This window comes from Mirounga angustirostris, unplaced genomic scaffold (genome assembly GCF_029215605.1).
Source record: "Mirounga angustirostris isolate CCGP_5_RB_7025 unplaced genomic scaffold, mMirAng1.0.hap1 SCAF_2, whole genome shotgun sequence".
NCBI classification, from domain to species: Eukaryota; Metazoa; Chordata; class Mammalia; order Carnivora; family Phocidae; genus Mirounga; species Mirounga angustirostris.
In genome coordinates, this window is record NW_026991710.1 from 127,615,545 (window position 1) to 127,635,484 (window position 19,940).

At 39.9% G+C, this 19,940-nt stretch overlaps 2 protein-coding genes across 5 annotated transcripts in view; one reads left to right on the forward strand and one right to left on the reverse strand.

The window, feature by feature from the left end:
- The window catches only part of GATB (glutamyl-tRNA amidotransferase subunit B), a 92,974-nt gene that overhangs the window by 66,039 nt on the left and 6,995 nt on the right, over window positions 1–19,940 (reverse strand). The gene's annotated exons all lie outside the window — the stretch shown is intronic.
- Window positions 7,790–8,138, forward strand: LOC123848170 (guanine nucleotide-binding protein G(I)/G(S)/G(O) subunit gamma-10-like). The gene has a single exon (XM_045880301.3). The coding sequence runs from the start codon at window positions 7,790–7,792 to the stop codon at window positions 7,994–7,996; it is 207 nt and encodes a 68-aa protein (XP_045736257.1). The 3' UTR covers window positions 7,997–8,138.

Consider the following 19,940-nt stretch of genomic DNA (forward strand, 5'->3'; position numbering starts at 1 on the left):
CAATTAGCAAATACTGTAGAAGGGAATGAAGTCTGGTGCTTTAGGCTAAGAATGGAAACCAGGCAACTCTCCCTCCTATTTTGAACTGGGTTCCTGACCTCTCTGTATCCTTAGGCAAGTCAGCAAGGCCCTAGGTTTCTTCTTCTGTCAGCTGGGGTTGGAGCCCCTGACCTTGCTCACTGGGGTGGCTATCAGTTGGCAAACATCACTGGAAATCCAAGATACTATTTTTTTTTTTTAGATTTTATTTATTTGAGAGAGAGACAGAAACAGTGAGAGAGAGCACAAGTGGGGAGGAGACGGAGAAGCAGGCTCCCCGCAGAGCAGGGAGCCCAATGAGGGGCTCAATCCCAGGACCCCGGGATCATGACCTGAGCTGAAGGCAGACGCTTAACTGACTGAACCACCCAGGCACCCAACCCAAAACACTACTGACAATCACGTATTATTGCCTGTCTGCATCTCCTAAGAAAGCTGCAAAGCATGACAAAGACCCTTGATTGATTGACCATGCTTCTTGCTTTTACACTTGTGAAAGAAGATTCATGCGTCAAAATTTGGAACAGAATACTTTTAAGGTTCCTAGGAATGCTAACGTTTTTTGATACCCAATTACTCTCCCTGTCCCAGCTGCTCTAGGCCTTATTATAATGATGCAACCAGTGGTGGAAGGCCGGAAAACATGAAGGCTCACTAGCAAGAACTCTCTGCCATGAGGAACAAAATGCTCTTCAGAGGGGCCCAGCCTGACTACACTAACTATGCCAACATCACCAAGGTGACGTTTGTCATCATCTCTGAGATGCCAATGGCAAAATGACTTCCAAACTTTGCCAAGATTTTAAAAAGAGCTAAGGAAAAAAACCGCCCCACGATGCTGCAGTGTACAGAAGAGCCAACTATTCCCCACCTCCCCCACCATACTAATATGAAGCTGAAAATACATACAGAAATGACCAAGTAAGAAAGACCCATCCCAATGGTCTCAGAGGCCAAGTGTATTTACTTGTGGTATAGAGAAAGAATTCCAGAGAACTCATCCAAAAAGTTATTTCACATTCACTTCCAGACACAATGCAGACACATTAAAACTGTCTCATGCTTTCGAGGGCAGAAGCGGGCATTCTCCATTCTCCTGCCTCCATGTTACCATATGGCTGGATTTTGTTCTCTACTCCATACTCTTTTGTCCCCAAAAGAGGAGTGACTTGTTTGACTAGTGACTTTGGGAAAAGAAACCATGCACACATGGTTAGCCCTTCTGGCCTATTTATTATAGGCCTCTAGTACAAATCATCAGAACCAAGCTCTATGAGCCCTTTCTGGTCAGCATGACCACAGAGATGATACATTCTGGGCCACTGTGGACACCTGAAAAGTTTTCTGTAGAAACAGGCTCTTCCCCTACAAGTGAAAGGCCCACAGTTTTGGGGAGCCAGTTCAAATTAAGCAGAAAGTACTAGAAGTTATTTGGCTATATGTCAGGTTGCATTTTTTAATCAAGCTATTATTACTGGTAATAAAGCTGATATGCTCATCTCCATCTGTCTGACTTGTATGTTGACTTCTCAATTGGTTCTGACTCAAAAGGAGAAGGTGGTCTTATTTTTAGTGACCCCCCCCAATATCTTCCTGGAAATTCCTTTCTAACACTTATAAAACCAATCTAGAAACCCGCACAGCATCACCAATGACTCCATAAAGCAGAAGAAACCCAAGAGGGCCAGTTGCCATGGCTGGGCATGCATTTCCTGTGAGGGAAGAGGTTTTATGTGTCTGTTGCAATTTTTTAAGTTCTGGGACTGTCCATGGAAGAAAAATGAATGGTACCCAGCTGCATGATTTCAGGCTGCATTTTTATTATAGGCTTCTAGTATAAATCACTAGAACAAAGCCTGTATGAGCTGCCTGAATGTCAGAGACAAAAATAGTGTCACAAAACACTGTTAGGTAACTTTTTTAACTACTATATATTTATATCAACAAAAGACCCCTAAGCTTTTATACTCCTGGGCATCTTTGGTAATGTGTTTGTCTTTTATTTTCCACACATCCCACCTCACTTTCTAGCATGACAGACTTTCTGGTGCAGTAGTGTATCAACTTCATTTTAAACCGTTATATGTTCTAAGTACAGCACTATCCCCTCTGACAAGGGCTCACTGTTACTGTGTGCATCTCTCAGCCCAAGCACATATTCTGAGGGGAAAACAAACCAGCATAAGGGAACAGGGATATGGGAGAAAAGCCCTTTCCAAACACAATCCTGAAGGTTTCTTCTTCAGGAACAAATCTCTGGGGGAGATGAGCATGCTGCCTAGAGATGTTCCCTTATCAGGAAACAAGCAGACAGTGGCACAGAAACACAGCTGAGTCAGAGAGATGCTCTGCAGGCCTCAGAGAGTCACCTGGAGAAAAGGCCAGATGACGTTCTTTAGGTTCCCCCAAGGCTTGGGTGGAGGGCAAAACAAAACCTCAGTTTCCTCATAGGTCTCCCACCATAGCTGGCTAAACCTTTCAATTCTCTTGTATTGCTTTTTGTTTTCCCATAAGAGGAAGGAGATGGCATCATCACTTCCATTCAAAGGTGAAGGGAATGATTCAGTAAGGATAAATTCTTTTTGGAAAATGGTAACTTTTAAAGGCAATGGGCAAGTGATGATCAAGACAGTGGAGGAGGAGGATCCTGAACTCATCTCCTCCCACAGACACACCAAGGCTGCAACTACATACAAAGCAACCCTCTGAGAATGACCTGAAGGTTAGCAGAACATTCTTCCAGAGCTAAAGATATAAACAAAAAGCTACACTGAGAATGGCTGGAGGGGCAGAGATGTGATCTTGTTGAGACACCCACCCCCAAATGTGGGACCCACGAGTAGGAGGAACATCACAGCTGTGGAGATCCTCCTTGAGGACTAAGCGGTTCAAGATCAACATCAGACATCCCTGCCCTGGGGCACTGCACTGGGAAGATAAGCCCCCATGATGTCTGGCTGTGAGAATCAGTAGAGCTTAACTCCAGGAACTTTGAAAATGAGTGCGGCTTACCTCCAAGAGAGCCATAGGTATGGGAAACCAAGACTCTTCTCTTAAAGGGCCTATGCACAAGCTGACTTGCTTGGGGACTGGGTACAGAGGCAGAAGATGGAAAAGTACCTGGTCATATGTGAAGGAGCTTCACTGATGAGTTTTGGGGCATGTGCAAGAGACAGGAATCTGTAGGAATTTTCTCCAGGAACGGAAGCACTGGCAGGCACCATCTTGCTTGCCCTCCTTCTACTAGCTGGCCCACTGCTGGCCAGAGCCAGTTCTGACACTCTCTACCTACCTTGCCAGCACTGTTCACCCTTCCCCTGTGTTTCCCTGTGGACCTGGCAGCCTTGGCAGGTTTCCCTCCATAATGCTCCCACTCTGCCATGCCCAGTGGGCAGACTCTGCCAGGACCAGCAAATCCCCAAAGTGGCTTCCACTCCACCACAACTGGCATGTGGCTCAGCCAAGACTGGTGCTCCCATCAAAACTGTTCTAACCAGGGCGCCTGGGTGGCTCAGTCGGTTAAGCGACTGCCTTCGGCTCAGGTCATGATCCTGGAGTCCTGGGATCGAGTCCCACATCGGGCTCCCTGCTCTGCGGGGAGTCTGCTTCTCCCTCTGACCCCCCTCCCTCTCATGCTCTCTGTCTCTCATTCTCTCTCTTGCAAATAAAAAAATAAAATCTTAAAAAAAAAAAAAAAACTGTTCTAACCAGCCAAACCCACAGGCAGCCTCATCCAGGAACAGTGCCCCCACAAAGTAGCTCTCACCCCACCACACCTGGCAAGTGGCCTCAGCTGGGACCGGGGCTCCTCCAAAGTGGCTCTTAAGCTGGGGAGCAGCTCTGCCCCCCAGCATACCCACGACAGTTGGGTCTTGCAGTCAGCCATAACTAGGACTAGACTGCACCAGAGCATGCTTGCAGTAGCCTTAGCTGGACATCCCCACCCACCAGTGAGTCCACAGCAGTCACATCCCAGCTAAAACAGAAGGGTGCATACAGCCCACACAGGGGACACCCCTGGAGGTCCTGGTTCTGGTGACCAGGGGAGGACTGTGCATCTGGGTCCCACAGGATGCCTTCTACATTAGACCACTCCTTTAAGACCAGGAGATGTAGCTGATCTCCTTAATGCTCAGAAACAAAGACAGAGTCAGGCAAAATGAAGAGACAAGAGAATATGTTCCAAATGAAAGAACAAAACAAAAACCTCAGAAAAAGAACTGAATAAAATGAAGATAAGCTATCTACCTGATAAAGAGTTTATAAGTAAAGGTCATAAAGATGCTCACCAAACTTGGGAGAAGAATAGATGACTATAGTAAAAATTACAACAAAGAGAAAGAAAATATAAAAAAGAACCAATCAGAGCTGAAGAATACAATAACTGAAATGAAAAATACATGAGAGAGAATCAACAGCAGATTAGAGAATGCAGAAGAACAGATCAGCGATCTGGAGATAGGATAGTAATCACCCATGCTGAACCGTAAAAAGAAAAAAAAAAGGATTCTAAAAAATGAGAATCGTTTAAGGGACCTACAGGACAACATCAAGTGGACTAACACTTGCAATATAGGGGTCCTTTGTGGGGACAGAGAGAAAGGGGCAGAAATCTTATTTAAAGAAATAATAGCTGAAAACTTCCTCACTTGGGGAAGAAACAGATATCCAGGTCTAGGAGGCACAGAGAAAGGACCCCAAAGAGGTCCTCATAATAATTAAAAGACACATAATAATTAAAATGTTAAAAATTAAAGATAAGGAGAGGGGTGCCTGGGTGGCTCAGTCATTAAGCATCTGCCTTTGGCTCAGGTCATGATCCCAGGGTCCTGGGATCGAGCTCTGCATCGGGCTCCCTGCTCGGCAGGAAGCCTGCTTCTCTCCCTCTCCCACTCCCCCTGCTTGTGTTCCCTCTCTCGCTGTGTCTCTCTCTGTCAAATGAATAAGAAATAAAATCTTAAAAAAAAAAAATAAAGATAAGGAGAGAATCTTAAAAGCAGCAAGAGAAAAGCAACTCATTATGTACAAGGGAGCCCCCATAAAACTATCAGCTGACTTTTCCACAGAAACTTTGCAGGTCATAAGAGATACTTGGCAGGATACTTTGGAAGTGCTGAAAGGAAAAACCCTACAACCTAAAATATTCTACCTGGCAAGGTTTTCATTCACAATTGAAGGAGATAAAAAAGTTTCCCAAACAAAAAGTTAAAGGAGTTCATGACCACTAAGCTAGCCTTACAAGAAATTTTACAGGGAATTCTTTAAATATAAAAGAAAAGGAAGAAAATTATGAAAGCAAAATCACTGGTAAAAGCAAACATATAGTAAAGGTGGTGGATCAGCCTCTTATAAAGCTGTATGAAGGTGAAAAGATAAAAGTAGTAAAATCAACTGTATCTACAATAATTACTTAAGGAATACACAAAACAAAAAGATGTAAAATACAAAGACAAGTGCATAAAACATGGTGGAGAGAGAGTAAAAATGTAGTGTTTTCAGCATGTGTTTGAATTAAGTGACCATCAACTAAACATAGACTGCTAATACATAGTTATATATGAACCTCATAATAACCACAAATCAAAAACCTATAATAGATACACAAAAAATAAAGAGGAAGGAATCCAAACATAACACTAAAGAAAGTCATTACAAAGGGAGAGAGCAAGAGAAGAAGGAACAAAGAGAACCACAAAAACAAACAGAAAACAATTAACATAATGGCAATAAGAACATACCTACCCATAATTACTTTAAATGTAAATGAACTAAATACTCCAACCAAAAGACAAAGGATAACTGAATGAATTAAAAAACAAGACTCATATATATGTTGCCTACAAGAGACTCACTTCAGACCTATAGAAACATACAGACTGAAAATGCAGGGATGGAAAAAGATATTCCACACAAATGAAAACAAAAAGAAAGCTGGGAAAGTAATACTTATACCAGACAAAACAGACTTGAAAACAAAGACTGTAAGAAAAGACAAAGAAGGGCATTACATAATGATAAGTGGGTCAATCCAATAAGTGAACGTAACAATTGTAAATATATATGTATCCAGCATAGAAGTGCCTATATATAAGGCAAACATTAACAGACATAAAGGGAACAATTGACAGTAATACAGTAATAGTAGGGGACTTTAACAACCCACTTATATCAATGGATAGATCATCCAGGCAGAAAATCCATGAGAAAACAGTGGCCTTAAACAATACATTAGATCAGATGGACTTACCAGATATACACACAGAACATTCCACCCACAAACAGAATACACATTCTTTTCAGTGCATGTGGAACGTTCTCTAGGTTAGATTACATTAAGCCACAAAACAAATCTCAATAAATTTAAGAAGACTGAAATTATATCAACCATCTTTTCCAACCATAACAGTACGAAACTAGAAATCAGTTTCAAGAAAAAAAAAACTGGAAAAAATGCAAACATGTGAAGGCTAAACAACATGCTACTAAACAACCAATGGGTCAATGAAGAAATTAAAGAGGAAAACAAACAAAAATCTTCAGACAAATGAAAATGGGATTACAACATTCCAAAAAAATTTTTTTTTAAAGATTTTATTTATTTATTGGAGAGAGAGAGAGAGTGAGAGAGAGCATGAGAGGGGAAAGGGTCAGAGGGAGAAGCAGACTCCCCACCGAGCAGGGAGTCAGACATGGGACTCGATCCTAGGACTTCAGGATCATGACCTGAGCCGAAGGCAGTCGCTTAATCAACTGAGCCACCCAGGCGCCCGCAACATTCCAAAATTTATGAAAAGCAGCACAAGCAAAAGTTCTAAGAGGGATGCTTATATATAGGCCTACCTCAAGAAACCAGAAAAATCTCAAATGAACAATCTAACCATACACCTCACGGAACTAGAACAAAGCCCAAAGTTAGTAGAAGGAAGGAAATAATAAAGATCAGAATGGAAACAGAAGCAATAGAGACTAAAAATAAAATAGCAGAAAACTTCAATAAAACTAAAAGCTGGTTCTTTGAAAAGATAAAAAAAATTAATAAACCTTTAGTGAAACTTATCCAGAAAAGAAAAAAAAGGACTCAAAGTCAGAAATGAAAGAGAGGTTACAATTTATATCACAGAAATACAAAGGATTATAACAGACTACTACAATTATATGCCTACAGATTGAACAACCTATAGGAAGTGGATAAATTCCTAGAAACATACAACCTTCTAAGACTGAATCAGGAAGAAACAGAACATCTGAACAGACCAATTATAAATAATGATATTGAATCAGCAATCAAAAAACTCCCAACAAACAAAGTCCAGGACCAGACGGCTTCATGGGTGAACTCTAAAGAACATTTAAAGAAGAGTTAACACCTATCCTTTTCAAACTATTCCAAAAAGTTGAAGAGGAAGGAATGCTTCCAAATTCATTTTAAGAGTCCAGGATTACCTCAGTACTAAATCTAGACAAAGACACTACCAAAAAAAAAAAAAAAAGATTAAAAGACGATATCCTTCCTGAACATAGATTCAAAAATTCTCAACAAAATGTTAGCAAGCCAAATTCAATGATATATTTAATGGTCATACACCACAATGAAATGTGATTTATTCCAAGGATATAAGGATGGTTTAATATCTACAAAAATAATCAACGTGATAAAGCACATTAACAAAATGAAGGACAATAATCATATGATCATTTCAAAAAAAACAAAAAAAGTATTTGATGGCCTTCGGAGCCCAGCGCCACCGCCATGTCTTCTGGGGCCAGCGTGAACCCCCTGCAGTGCCTGGTGGAGCAGCTCGAGCTGGAGGCTGGCGTGGAGAGGATCAAGGTCTCGCAGGCAGCTGCAGAGTTTCAACAGTACTGCCTGCAGAATGCCTGCAAGGATGCCTTGCTGGTAGGTGTTCCAGCTGGAAGCAACCCCTTCCGGGAGCCCAGATCCTGTGCTTTATTCTAAAGGCTATAAGGAAGAAGTTCACTGAGGAATGCTTTTAAGCACAAAGTGATGAATAACTAGCTGCCTCCAAGTCTTAAGAAAACACTTTTCTCCAGACAAATGACTCTTAGATATTTCAGACCTTTCCTTGGCCTGGTCCTATAACCAACCTAAATAAATTCTTAATGTCACAAGTGTTTAAAAAAAAAAGTATTTGACAAAATTAAACATCCATTTATGATAAAAACTCACAACAAAATGGGTATAGAGGGAATGTACTTCAACGTAATAAAGGCTATATAGGACAAACCCACAGCTAACATCATACTGATGTTCCCCTGATCTTAGGGGAAAAGCTTTTATATATATATATATATATATATATAATAATATATTATTATTATTAATATATTTATATATATAAAATATATATTATAATATATATATATATTTATTTATTTATTTAAAAGATTTTATTTATTTATTCATGAGAGACAGAGAGAGAGAGAGAGAGAGGCAGAGGGAGAAGCAGGCTCCCAAGGAGCAGGAAGCCCGATGCGGAACTCGATCCCAGGACCCTGAGATCATGACCTGAGCCGAAGGCAGACGCTTAACCATCTGAGCCACCCAGGCGCCCAGCGGAAAAGCTTTTAGCTTTGTTTGTTCCTAAGATCAGGAACAAACAAGAATGCCCACTCTTGCCACTTTTATTCAACACAGTACTAGAAGTCCTAGTCATAGCAACTGGACAAGAAAAGAAATAAAAGGTATCCAAATTGGTAAGGAAGAAGTAAAACTGTCACTATTTGTAGATGACAGGATACTATATATAGAAGACCCTAAAGACTCCACCAAAAAACTATTAGAAAACAAATTCAGTTGCAGGATACTAAATTAATATAGAGAAACTGGTTGTGTTTTTGTAATAATGAAATATCAGAAAGAAAATATAAGAAAACTATCCCATTTACAATTGCATCAAAACAAACAAACAAAACATACCTAGGAATAAATGTACCCAAGGAAAGATCTGTACTCCGAAAACTATTAAGACACTGATGAAAGATGTAGAAGATGACACAAATAAATGGAAAGATACACCATGCTCATGGACTGGGAGTTAATATTGTTAAAATGTCCATACTACCCAAAGCAATCTACAGATTCAATGCAATCCCTATCAAAATATCAACAGCATTTTTCAAACACCTAGAACAAATAATCCTAATCTTTGTATGGAACCACAAAGGACTCCAAATAGCCAAAGCAATCTTGAAAAAGAGTAACAAAGTTGGAGGAATCATGCTCCCAGATTTTAAACTATACTTCAAAATTGCAGTAATCTAAACAATATAGTATTGGCATAAAAATAGATTACTGGAACAGAATAGAGGGCCCAGAAATAAACCCATTCTTAGATGGTCCATTAATCCATGACAAAGGAGACAATTATATACAATGGGGGAAAAGACAGTCTCTATAATAAGTGGTGATGGGAAAATAGGACAACCTCATGGAAAAGGATGAAACTGGACCACTTGTACACCATATATAAAAAGAAATTCAAATGGATTAAAGACCTAAGTGTAAGACCTGAAACCATAAAACTCTTAAAAGAAAACATAAACAGTAAATTCCTGGACATTGGTCTTAGCTGTATATATATTTGGATCTGTCTTCTCAGGTGCATGGAACTATATCAAACTAAAAAGCTTTTGTGTTGGTGAAGGTAATCATCAACAAATGAAAAGGTAAGCTACTGAATGGGAGAAGATTTCCAAATGATATATCTGATAAAGGGTTAATATCTAAAATATATAAAGAATTCATACAACACCAAAAAACCCACAAACGTACCAATTAAAAAACAGGTAGAGGACCTGAATAGACATTTTTCCAAAGAAGATATACAGATGACCAACAGGCACAAGACAAGATGCTCAACATCACTAATCTTATGGGAAATGTAAATCATAACCATAATAAGATACTACCTCACACCTGTCAGAATAGCCAATATGAAAGAAGACAAGAAAAAGCAAGCATTGGTGAGGATGTGGAGAAAAGAGAACCCTCGTGCACTGTTGGTGGGAATATAAGATGGTACAGCCACTATGGGAAACAGTATGGAGATTCCTCAAAAAATTAAAAATAAAACTACCATACCATCCAACAATTCCACTGCTGAGTATTTATCTGAAGAAAAGGAAAATATGAATTTGAAAAGATACATACATCTCTATGTTCACTGTAGCATTATTTATGATAGCCAAGATAGGGAAGCAATGTAACTGTCCATCAACTGATGAATGGATAAAGAAGTGGTGTATATATACCCAATGGAAAATTACTCAGTCATAAAAAAGAATGAAATTTTACCATTTCATGGATAGACCTAGAAGGTATTATGGTAGGTAAAGACAGAGAAAGACAAATACAGTATGATTTCACTTACATGTGGAAACTAAAAAACAAAACAAATGAATAAACAAAGAGTCATAGATACAGAGAACAATATGGTGGTTGCGGTGGGGGGGATGGGTGAAATAGACAAAGGGGATTAAGAGACACAAACTTTCAGTTTTAAAATGAGTAAGTCACAAGAGGTAAAGTACAGCATAGGGTATATAGTCAATAATATTGTAATAATTTTGTATGGTGACAGATGGTAATTATACTTATTGTGGTGATCATTTCATAACGTATAGAAACATCAAATCACTCTTGTACACCTGAAACTAATATTGTATATCATTTATACTTCAATTAAAAAAATAAAGGCAATGTGTGAGAATGTACATTCTTGCACAACTAAGGGGAAATTTTGAAAGAGCTCAATCACTTGATCTGTGTCTGTGACAGAGACAGACAATATGAGCTTGGATGTGTACAGATCTCAGCCTTAACTGGTATAAAGAACTGCAATCAGACAGCAGAGACATCTTGGTGGCAGAAGAAAGGAAGCCAGAAAGAGGTACAAAGATGCCTTTCCTGCCCCATTCTGAGTCACTCACATTCACAGCCTTGGGCACAGCCCTAGCTCCACGGTTACAACCTCTATTCCTTCCTATAAGGTTTCTATCTTAGTAAAGTCTCAGCCCAGACTTTGTGTTAAAACAAAACACAAAAGTTTTCCCTAAGAATTAATCACAAGTTTACTCTCAGGCAGGCTTGAGGGACAAATTTACTAACTCCCTGGTCTAGGAGCCTCCAAGCTAAGAGATAAACATGAAAAATGGCTTAGACCTGCAGCACCTGGCAAAAGCCAATGTAAAAAGCTCTTTGGAGACACTGGTTCTCAATCCAGCCACAAGATTCCCATTAATAAAGCCCTGTCAAACACGACTTCATAATCCAAAGTTACAAAATACACAAGAAGATCACTTAGCCAGAATCTGCAGACACACCAAAAGCAGAACAAGACAGCCCAAGAACTTCAAGTAACGGAATTACTGAACACAGACTATAAAATAAGTAGATTTAAAATTACTAAAAAAATAAAGAACTGAACACATAAAAAGGGAATAAGATACTTTCAAAAAGACAGGAGACATTTAAAGGAGAAAAACAGAATTTCTATAAATGGAAGATACTCTCAGTGAAATAAAAAAGCTCAATGGTTATGTTAAAGAGCCGAGTAGACATAACAGAGAATTTGTGAACCAGGAGAAAGTGTAGAGAAAATTTTCCTGGATGAAACATACAGCAAAGATCCTAAAAGAATGTGCCATTATAATCACTATTTGCATAGCGATATGTAAAGCTGAAAACTGCCCACAGTTAGGGCTGCTCTCTTTATGGTAGTTCTGGAGAAAGTCGGGCTAATTAGGTTAGGTTTCCTTTCATCAATTTCTTCTTCTGAATTGGCACTTTTTCCCTCTTTTCTCTCTCCCCAGATCTCTCACCTAGTGGATGTTGTAACAGTGCATATAATCAGTGTTAGTGCTGAATAGTCAATGCCTCTGTGTGTGTCTATCAGCATGTGGACACAAATCTATAAGCATTACATTACATCTGTCAATACTATTATGTTTTGAAATATACGCATACCCGCAAAATAACAGCACCTACTTGCAACTCCAATTATGGTGGGATACAGATTGGAAGCTAAGCCTGAGTTCTAATCTGACTGGGACACTGAGCAACTGTGTGACTGTGGGCAAGTCACAACAGCAGTTCTCTCACGTATAAATTAAAAGGACTAAATTGAGTAATTTTCAGGATCTCTTCCTACTCCTTTCTCATACTGTTTATAACTTTAAGAAGCTAACAAACTTCATACCACTCATGTAGTTCATATTGTAGGACAGGTTTCTGTGTGGAACCTTGTTATTTACATTAACAAGTGATAACCGGCCTTTCTGGGCTAGAGCAGACCGGAAATAATGATTGAGAAGTGGAAAATGAACAAAAAGGGGTTCCTTGAGTCAAATATACTGACAGTAGCTTAAAAAAGGTGAGGGGTAGATGACTGTAATAACAAGAAAAAAGCCTGTTATAGGAAACCTAGGAAGAATGGCTATTTTTAGCCATTTACTGTAGGATCAGATAGCTTCACACATCTCGACAGCCCTTGAAGGCTCCATTATGTGACAACACTGAGCAATAATTGATGTTGCCGATAGCCTTGAGTAATCAAGAAAAAGTTGGCTTATATGTTCAATATACCCTATGTAAAAGTTGGAAAGTATAAAATGCATTTTAGAAAGATTCCCCTCTTGATCTCGGGGTTCTGAGTTTGAGCCCCACGTTGGGTGTAGAGATTACCAAAAAAATAAAATAAAATAAACTTTAAGGGGTGCCTGGGTGGCGCAGTCAGTCAAGCATCTGACTCTTGGTTTTGGCTCAGGTTGTGATCTCAGGGTTGTGAGACTGAGCCCTGCTGTTTAGCGTGGAGTCTGCTTAGGACTCTCCCTCTGCCCCTCTCTCCCACATGCACACTCACGCTCTCTCTCAAATAAATAAATCTTAGTAAGATTCCCATAACGAGGTTAATATCAAAAGGGTTTTAGACACCGAGAACAATCTTTCATTTGGACTCTTCATGTATGTGCATTTAAGTATATGCAATTATATAGAGAAGTACTTATTAAGGGTGTTATATACATGTTGTATACAAAGTCCTGTCAAGTGGCCCAAGAAAAATCCATGAACTACATTTTAGAGACTTATAATCAAACACAAAAATCCCTATAAACAGGGCACCTGGGTGGCTCAGTCAGTAAAGCATCTGCCTTCAGCTCATGATCCCAGAGTCCTGGGATCAAGCCCCGAGTTGGGCTCCCTGCTCAGCCAGGAGTCTGCTTCTCCCTCCCCCTGCTCTTGCACTCTTGCTCTCTCTCTCTCCCTAATATCTTTGAAAAACCCCTATAAACAATATACATAAAAGAATGGTCAACTGTATGAAACAAATATATATTGATACAAAGTAGAAGTGTTAATAGAGGCAGATTCCATGTGGGGAATACTGCAGGCAAGACTGCTACAGAGGTGAGGGAGGTGAAAACAGTCGTAAAGAGGGAGGCTTTCGAGAATCCATGGAAAGTTGGGAAATGATCCATGACAGGGAAAGAGTCAAATGTTTCCCACGTGAGGGGAGGTGAGGTCATGCTGCCTACTGACCATGTATGTCCATTATCATCATGAGTCATCTGAATTCACGGGAGACAGCCAGTTAATGACATCAGAAGGCAAGCCTGGGCCATCAGAAGAGTTTAAGAGCTGAGAGCTTTCCACATTTGTGTGTATAAGCTCACAGACACACCGCTTTCATAGGGACAAAGGTCACAGGGCAAAGCTCCTCACTCCTGGAACACCCTACTTTACAAAGGAATGAAAGAAAACCATCAAAGTGACTTGGAGAGTGACTGGCAAGATTAAAGTCTGCGAATACAATGTAATTATAAATTCTACAGATTACATTAAAGCAAACCACTGAAATGGAAAAAAAATTTAATAGAAAAATGTCACGTTCTGTCTTCGTAGTCAAACTAAACATCATCTAGTGTGAATTTACAGAGTGGTAAATATAGATCTGATTATAAATGTATGCATTTAAACACTTCCCTAATGCTGTGTTCTTGAATTTTTATTTCGCTTAGAAGTTTTCAGTTACAAACAACTTTTATAATTACATTTAGAATTAAGAGTTAAGAAAGCACTTCAGCCTAATGCTCTCTAGAACTAGTCAAGTATTTCTAAATCTATTAGGTCCTTCAAAACAAAAGTTATTACCAGTATCTGCTATGTTCAGAGAACTAGGATATTGACAGCTAACTTTATTTTTTAAGATTTTATTTATTTATTTGACGGAGGGAGACACAGCAAGAGAGGGAACACAAGCAGGGGGAGTGGGAGAGGGAGAAGCAGGCTTCCTGCTGAGCAGGGAGCCCGTTGTGGGGTTTGATCCCAAGATCCTGGGATCATGACCTGAGCCAAGGGCAGATGCTTAACAACTGAGCCACCCAGGAGCCCCAGACAGCTAACTTTAAATAAATACGTCATAAGAAACTTAAAAATCAAGTTAATCTCAAAGCATTTTACAAAACATTCACATTATCATTTCTTTAAGGGGCAAAATGCCTTATGGTACAATTGGCATACATGTTTAAATATGAATCTCTAGTATAAAGTATGGTCTCTCCATTGTTTGTTTCCAGAGGGCAGGCATCACATCAGATTCACATCATATTTTTCCATCTCTTCATTCCCCTTCGCCTTGCTACTAACAGTAATACAGTTAACCCTTGAACAACACAGTACAACACAGGTTTGTACTGTGCAGGTCCACTTACACATGGATTTTTTTTTTTGATACATACAGAATATTATAAATGTATTTTCTTTTCCTTATAATTTTTTAATGTTTTCTTTTCTAGAAGCTTTATTATAAAAATGCAGTATATAATACATATAACCTACAAAATATGTTAATTGACTATGTTATCAGTATGGCTTCTGGTCAAGAGTCGGCTATTAGTAGGGTGCCTGGGTGGCTCAGTCGGTGAAGTATCTGCCTTCGGCTCAGGTCATGATCCCAGGGTCTTGGACTCTAGCCCCACATTGGGTTCCCTGTTCAGCGGGGAGTCTGCTTCTCTCCCTCTCCCTCTGCCCCTCTCCCCTGCTTGTGCTCTCTCTCTCTCAAATAAATAAATAATAAGTAAAATCTTAAAAAAAAAACAAAACAGTGGGCTATTAGATACATTTTTGGGGAGTCAAAATTATATGTGGATTTTCGACTGCGTGCCTCTAACCCCTATGTTGTTCAAAGGTCAACTGTACATACTCTTGTGCATAAAAGAAAGTTTTGTAGAATGTGGTAAACAATGTTCCAGTTTTCATTCCATAGCTGCCAGAGCCAATTCCAAACATCTTTGATACTGTAAAACCTCAAATGCTTTTTTAGACAGGCCAATTGCAAGAAAAGAGGATAAGGGAAAAGAGCTGTTATGGCCCTTTCCCCAGTTCTGGAAACAACAGACATCCATAGCGACTAGGGGGTTCTGTGTTATGGATAAGAGCTTTCAAACAAGCAAAACAAGAGCAGAGTCACTACTTTCTAATTAACCTAATTGTGGTGCAGCCTGATTATCAGAAGTAGTTATCTACGGGCCATAGCTGAGCAACCTACCAGCTGGCGTCAGCAGAGGTAACAATGTCCTCCTTGCTTTCTCCTGCATAGGGACTGACAGCAGGAGGGGATAAGCATTTCAAATGAGTGTGTGTGTGTGTGTGTGTGTGTGTGTGTCACCAAGCAGGTCTGCACCTGCATCAATTTCACACAAACTTGATGAAATCTCACCATTACTGGAAACATTAGAAAATTATGAAACAAAGAGATGTGTAAATTTGACATATTATCAAACAAATATGTTTTCTTTCCTATTTTTCTTCCCATGTCATATCTCATGTACAAAGTATTATAAGTAGAGAAATTAGAATGACACTGATAAATTGGTAATAAATTCTAAGCAGGTAACCTAAGATTCTGTCTAAATTCTATAGACATCATTTATTATAATTATTTAATTATAATTATGTAATAAATTAAGGAAGATTCCATACCAGCGTAAGGAGTTTTACTAGGTCAAAATAATGAGTGAGGGCGCCTGGGTGGCTCAGTTGGTTAAGCGACTGCCTTCGGCTCAGGTCATGATCCTGGAGTCCCGGGATCGAGTCCCGCGTCGGGCTCCCTCCTCGGCAGGGAGTCTGCTTCTCCCTCTGACCCTCCTCCCTCTCATGCTCTCTGTCTCTCATTCTCTCTCTCTCAAATAAATAAATAAAAATCTTTAAAAAAAAAAAATAATGAGTGAGGCTGAATCCCTGCTAATAAAAACAAAGAATGCTGTCCTTAGTTTAGTTGTAATCCTGCCTATAAGCAAGAAAATGGGCTGAATGACCTTTTCAGTCTGAAGATTTATGATGGAATTTCATATAATTCTAAAACTAAAGGTAAAATAAGAAGATAAAATGCCTGTGGTTCCAAGAAACATTCAGAAGGGTCATCAATCAGAATGGGGATGGGGGGGTTGTAACCACTGGTCAAAACAGCAGCCTAAGTGATACACAGCTGGGGGTACAGACACACTGGGGGTGGGAGGGAGAAGGGGGATGAGAACAAGTATTCTATCTATACACACAGTTATATAAACATATAAATTTATAAACACACACACACAGCCAAGCTCAAAAGCGAGAAAGGAAATCTGGGTCCTGTGGCAGTAGAGGAACTCAAAGCCATGTATCACCCAAGGGTAACCATAAGAGATGGGATGGCAAAGGGGTTATGAGTACGAACCTGGAAGCCAGACTGCTGGGTCTGTATCCAGCTCCTCTACTTACTTTCCAACTGGGATGATGATGAGAACTTCCCGATACAGTCAATACGAGATTAAAATAAGTCAGCACTGGAGCACCCGAGTGGCTCAGTCGGACAAGCGTCTGCCTTCTGCTCAGGTCATGATCCCCGGATCCTGGGATCGCGCCCCACATTGGGCTCCCTACTCAGTGGGGAGCCTGCTTCTCCCTCTTCCCTCTTTTCCCACTGGTGCTCACTCTCTCTCTCTTGCTCCCTCTCCCTCTCTCTCAAATAAATAAATAAAATCCTTAAAAAAATAAATAAGTCAACACATATGAAGAAAGCACCTAGAACAGTGCCTGCCACAGAGCAAGCACTCAGTAAATGTTAGTTGATTTTACCACTATCATTATTATGAACCAGGCTGAAAGGACACCAGACGTTGGCGATATAAAGCCTCCCAGAAACAAAAGTCAAGGCTGTGAGACAACTGGGGCAGGGAACTGGGAACCACAAAATCCTGGTCCAGTCAAAAACTCTTCTGCCACCCACCGGAGGAGTTGATAGGGAGGAGGCCACCCGCCTCAAGCCAAAGGTGAAAAGAGAGTCTTGAGAAATCAGAGCCTCTGGCCCTGTACCTGACTTGGGTGTAGGGCTTGAATGTTGGCACTATCCAAGCTGAGTGACAGTAACATAGAAACAGTTCATTTAAATAAAGCCCAATGGGCCATGGTAGAGGCTGCCATGAATTCGTCCCACAGAGTGACTGCCACAGTCTAGGGTAGAGTCTTCAGGTGGAAAAATTCTACTGAGTACTGAGCAGAATACATAAAAACAAATCCACACCTAGACATGTCCTGGTTAAAGCTATCAGAGAGAAAAATCAGATTACTTACAAAGGATGCAGACTTTTCTCATCAGCAATAATACAGGCCTGAGGACAATGGAATCATGTCTGCAGCATGCTGAGGGGAAGTAACTGTCAGCTTAGAATTCTGTACTATCATTCAAGAGCTAGAAATGATTGGAGGCACAGAAAAACTCAGAGAGTGCCTCACCCACAGGCCCAGAATGCAAGGGATATTGACTCAGGCAAGAAAGAGCTTCAAAAAGGAGAGATGTCAGAAACAGTGTTTGCTAAGAAAGGAAAAAAACCAGACGGGAGCTTCCTCAACCTTCCACAACCCAACCTAGAAAGTCACCTTTACCCATGGGTTGGAGGGACATATCTTCCCTGAGATTACAGAGGGAAAGCTGTCTTTCTCCCTGTGCCCTGAGGATCCCTCTTGTTTTCTCAGGAACCTGACTCTGTGAGTAATTTCCTCTTCTCTATGTTATTCCTTTAAAGCTAACTTTTGATTGTTTAACAATTTATTGCAGGCAGGTATTTTGAAATAATTTATAATGAAAACCAGCAGTTCCTGCCACCCTCACCCGCCAGTCCTGTTCCCTGGCAGCAACTATCTTCAGATCTTTGAGCTGTCTTGTCATATTTATCTTCCTATTTTTAAGTAATATGCAGTGCCAGGGGACCTTTGGAAAATCCATCACCTGCTGGCCAAGGCTGCTGGCCATTTCCCATGTGACAATCCTTCCTTAATCTGGGAAAAAGACAAGAGTCGATAGCTGTCCCAATGACACAGTGTTCTTGTTTTAGAACATAGAACACCAAGACTTGGCCCATTCCATTCCCAAGAGATAATTTAAAGAAGTTATAAGGCAAGATATTTCACAATATTTTTAAATATTACTCTGTCTCATAAGAATTTACCCATACTTGCTACTGTATTCCATTTCTATTCAAGAACAAAATATGCCATCCTTAAGTGCAACCCCATGGTAAGGTGAATAACATTAAAGTCTGAAAAGTCAAACTGGTAGGTAGGTAGGTAGGTTACTTCATCCCCCAAGGAAGCAGGTACCCCCACCACATGTGCGAATTTGGGTATGATTAATCTAGAATGTGGAGGAGCCTATTCCTCCTAAGAGCACGGTAAGGGTGGGAGTTATAGGTGGGGGTTGGTGGGTGTGGGGAGTACAGAACTATTTGGACTTTGGGAACAAAAAAGATATCTGACCAGTAGAAGGCTGAGAAAACAGCAGAGGTAATATTTGATTACTTAATATCACCTTTACATAAAATTTTAAAAACTTCATTGAAAACTCTTTTGACTAATAATCTGTCTCTCGAGAGCTCTAAATCTTTCACTCATTGCCTTATTTTTAAAAATTAAAAAACAAAACAAAATAAAACCAAACCCCCAATCAACCAACTTAGGGCCTGAAAAGGAGAAAGATGCCTCCCCTAATCTGTGGCCAAAAATGTTCCTAGAGCACATTCTTACATTACTTTTTTCGGTCCATTATGTCAATTCAGAATGTAACTTCTGATAATGATAGATGAGAATTTAGTTCTTTTATTTCCCAATATCCTAGTTATATCAGAGTTGGTTCTTCTATTATTATTATTATTATTAAGTAAATATGTTTCTCTGCTGAGCTGTTAAGTATACTATGATTACATTTCCTTTCTTGAACATTTTGTTTTTCTGGAGTTGATGGGGCTTCATTTCATCATTTGCTTAATATTTTATTACCTATTCCTTATTATTCTCAAAGACTCCAGTGTATATGTGAAATTCTTGTGTCTATACAAACATTAGATATCTGCTATTCCCACTACACTACACTTTTTTTTTTTTCTTGAAATCGCTCTGTTCTGGAGCCATCCATCCTCTTTTCCCACCAGATTCCCTGGGCCCGTTGCAGAGCTGGCAATCTGGAACCTCTCCATCAACCCAGTAGGTTCTGATGATAGTGAAAGGCCAATTTTTTGAGAACCTGACTATCTGAAAATATCACTGTTCTACTGTCACACTTAATTTATAGTGCTGGATACAGACTTCTAAATTAGAATGACTTTTTTTCCTTCTAAGATTTTTTTTTAAGGCACTCTTTCATTCTGTCCCAGCTTTAAGTGCTGCTTTTTAAGAAGTCCAATGACTTTCTGATTCCCAGTCCTTTGCATGTGACCTTTCTTTTCTTCTTTGTTCCAGTATCTTATCTCTATCCCTGGCATTCCTACACTTCATGATCACATGCCCGTATGTGAGACTATTTTTATTCCTTGCACTGGGTCCTTGGCAAGTCCTTCCCATTTGGAGATTC